This window comes from Monodelphis domestica, chromosome 3, assembly GCF_027887165.1.
Source record: "Monodelphis domestica isolate mMonDom1 chromosome 3, mMonDom1.pri, whole genome shotgun sequence".
NCBI lineage: Eukaryota > Metazoa > Chordata > Mammalia > Didelphimorphia > Didelphidae > Monodelphis > Monodelphis domestica.
In genome coordinates, this window is record NC_077229.1 from 87,785,249 (window position 1) to 87,788,216 (window position 2,968).

The 2,968-nt window shown below is 45.8% G+C and overlaps 1 protein-coding gene across 1 annotated transcript; it reads right to left on the reverse strand.

Moving 5' to 3' along the window:
* Window positions 1-660: 660 nt before the first annotated feature.
* On the reverse strand, window positions 661-2,366 carry LOC100010332 (galactoside alpha-(1,2)-fucosyltransferase 2-like). Its single transcript, XM_056820841.1, has one exon. The coding sequence runs from the start codon at window positions 1,654-1,656 to the stop codon at window positions 661-663; it is 996 nt and encodes a 331-aa protein (XP_056676819.1). The 5' UTR covers window positions 1,657-2,366.
* Window positions 2,367-2,968: the final 602 nt, after the last annotated feature.

Sequence of the window (2,968 nt, forward strand, 5' to 3'; positions counted from 1 at the left end):
CATTGTGACAAAAATTCACTAGCTAAGACACAAAAAGCAAAAACCAAATCTCCAAGCCAAAAAGAAATAAGTTTGTTGAAAGAGGACCAGTCTTACAATAAAGCCAGACTCTGGTTGGCAATTGAAGACCTCAAGCCTTGAGAGGAGGCACTTTAACTAGTCAGTCATACAGAGGCGAGGTCGATAATAAAGTGCTATCCAAGTCAAGTAAAATGTCCAGTGTGTCTGGATCCAGTATTTTGGTCCCTACAATGGCCAGTCATGCAATTCATGTAACCTCTGCCTGTAGCATGAATGTACTGTATGCTGTGATGTTTCAGCAGCGGTCAGCATAAAAATAGGCTGTTCTGAATAGTTTATGAGGCAGAAACCTGTGGATTAAACCAAAATCTTTGGCTCAATGTTCCACCAGAGCAGATGAGACGGATAAATATCAGTACAAAATTCTATAGAGTATTATAGAATTATAGAATATATAAAATACAATCATGAGCAATATGTGATTTCATATTCACACCATGAAATGGAGGCCTCTGTCCTATGATGCGGATAGATGGCCAGGATAGGAGAGGTGGTTCCCTCCTGTCTCCTAAGCCTCACCTTCATAGTATACAAATCTGGACCATAGTTTGAGTCTAGAGTGAGGACCTGAAAAAGTATTCAGTTCTTGAGCAGGGGTGACAGGTCAGCTGGGATCCCTATCCATTCAGGCAGGAAGGCTGCTTCAGGTTTGAAGATTTTGAGGAAAGGTGAGTCTGGAAGGGTGTAGTTGGCCAAATAGATCGTCTCACCACCTACCAGGTAGGCAGCCCAGATGCCAAAGGTGCCAATGGTCATGATGGTGTGGTTGCACTGGGTCAACAGAGCAAAATCCTTTGCTGGAGAGCTCTCCACTCCATCCCCTGCAAATACCACATCTCCCTTGGTGGTGTCAATGTTCTCCCGGCACCATGACATATCATTGCTGGTGACCACAAAGACAGTATCATTGTAACGGGCTCTGAACCAATTCATTGCTTGATCCAAGTAGCCCTTGTGTGCTACCACCCCCTTCCAGACCTGGGGCATGATACGGACATAGTCACCTCGGCGGACATGGACTCCCACAAAGGTGGCTGGGCTTTTCTGTATCCTGTGGAGGTAGGCCTGAGCTTCATTTCGGACATAGTCATGCAGGGTGAATTCACGACAGATCTCTTCTCGAAGGTGGTGGTAGAAAGTCCAGGAACAGGGGTAACCCGTGAGACGGACATAGGCACCATGAATATGTCGATATTCCTCCGACATCCAGTCATGTAGGGGGTAGTTCCGCCAATGTATATGCTTGGCCACACTGGCTGGTAGAACAGGAAGGGTGATACGGAATATGGGAGCAAGTTGTTGATGCATCTCAGGTGATATGTAGGCTATATGGCCATTGAGCTTTGCTAGAGCATAGAGGGTGGCATACTCACCCATCTGGTTCCCTAGACGGCCTATAGAATTCACAGTCCAGATGCCTTCAGGGTGGTAGATTGTAGGGGCTGGAGGCTCAAGGGTTGGTGGCTCTTTGGGCATCTTTGAGAGTCGAAGTTCAAAGTGGAAGATTGTTGAGATCACAAAAATGAAGAGGAGGAAGCAGGCTAGGATGGAGAAGGGTGTCAGAGGGCCTGCCATGTCTGAAGGGAGGAAAAGGAAAGGGTAAAAAAGTTAGTACTATCATTTGGAGTTGGAAAGAGCTGAATAGGTATTAGTTCCCTAAATCACTAGGAGTGATAAAGGTAGGTGTTTGGGTTGCCTCAGGCTGTCATGAGCTATATTTCTTGGATAAAGCACCAGGCCTACAGTCAGGAAGACCTGATTCAAATACAATTTCAGATACTGACTACCTGTGTGACACTTGGCAAATTACTTAACCTCTGTTTGCCTCAGCTTCTTCATCAGTAAAATGGGAATCATAATAGGATCTGTGTTCCCAAGATATTGGGAGGATCAAATGAAATAATAATGGTAAAGCACTTAGCAAAGTGCCTGGCACATAGTAAATTAGCTTTTGTTATTGTTACTATTATTACTATTATCCTTTAGGGGGCAGGATGGGACTGAACTCTAGGGTGCCCAGGGAGCTAGGTAACTAAGGTCTGAGAGTTGAGACTAGATACCCTAGGCCTCCAAAGGAAAATATACCTGGGTTCCTGAGGACTAAATAATAATAACTATAGCTGACATTTACATGATACTTTAAGGGTTATCAAAGTGCTTTTCTTTTATTATCTCATTTGAAACTCCAGCCTTGTGAAGTAAGCACTATTGCTGATTAGCAAGGGGTGAAGGGAGGTGTCTGGTCCATGAATATCTACTGCATTTTTAGGCTGGGAAATGAGACACCTAGTCTTAAAACAAAAGCAATAACAAACATCTTTCTTTTCTTCTTCTCCTTCTCCTTCTCCTTCTCCTCCTTCTCCTTCTCCTCCTTCTCCTCCTCCTCCTCCTCCTCCTCCTTCTCCTTCTCCTCCCCCTCCTCCTCCTCCTCCTCCTCCTCCTCCTCCTCCTCCTTCTCCTCCTCCTCCTCCTCCTCCTCTTTCTCCTCCTCCTCCTCCTCCTCCTCCTCCTCCTCCTCCTCCTCCTCCTCCTCCTCCTCCTCCTCTTCCTCCTCCTCCTCCTCCTCCTCCTCCTCCTCCTCCTCCTCCTCCTCCTCCTCCTCCTCCTCCTCCTCCTCCTCCTCCTCCTCCTCCTCCTCCTTCTTCTTCTTCTTCTTCTTCTTCTTCTTCTTCTTCTTCTTCTTCTTCTTCTTCTTCTTCTTCTTCTTCTTCTTCTTCTTCTTCTTCTTCTTCTTCTTCTTCTTCTTCTTCTTCTCCTCCTCCTCCTCCTCCTCCTCCTCCTCTTCCTCTCAAACTCTTCCTAGCTGTGTGACCTAGGAAAGTCATTTAACTCCATTTAGCTAAAATGTACTGCACTTCTGCATTGGCCTCAATACTTACATTGATTC

Bases quoted from the DNA above. Each gene is read 5' to 3' on its own strand.
- LOC100010332 (XM_056820841.1), bottom strand. From the start codon at position 1,656: ATGGCAGGCCCTCTGACACCCTTCTCCATCCTAGCCTGCTTCCTCCTC.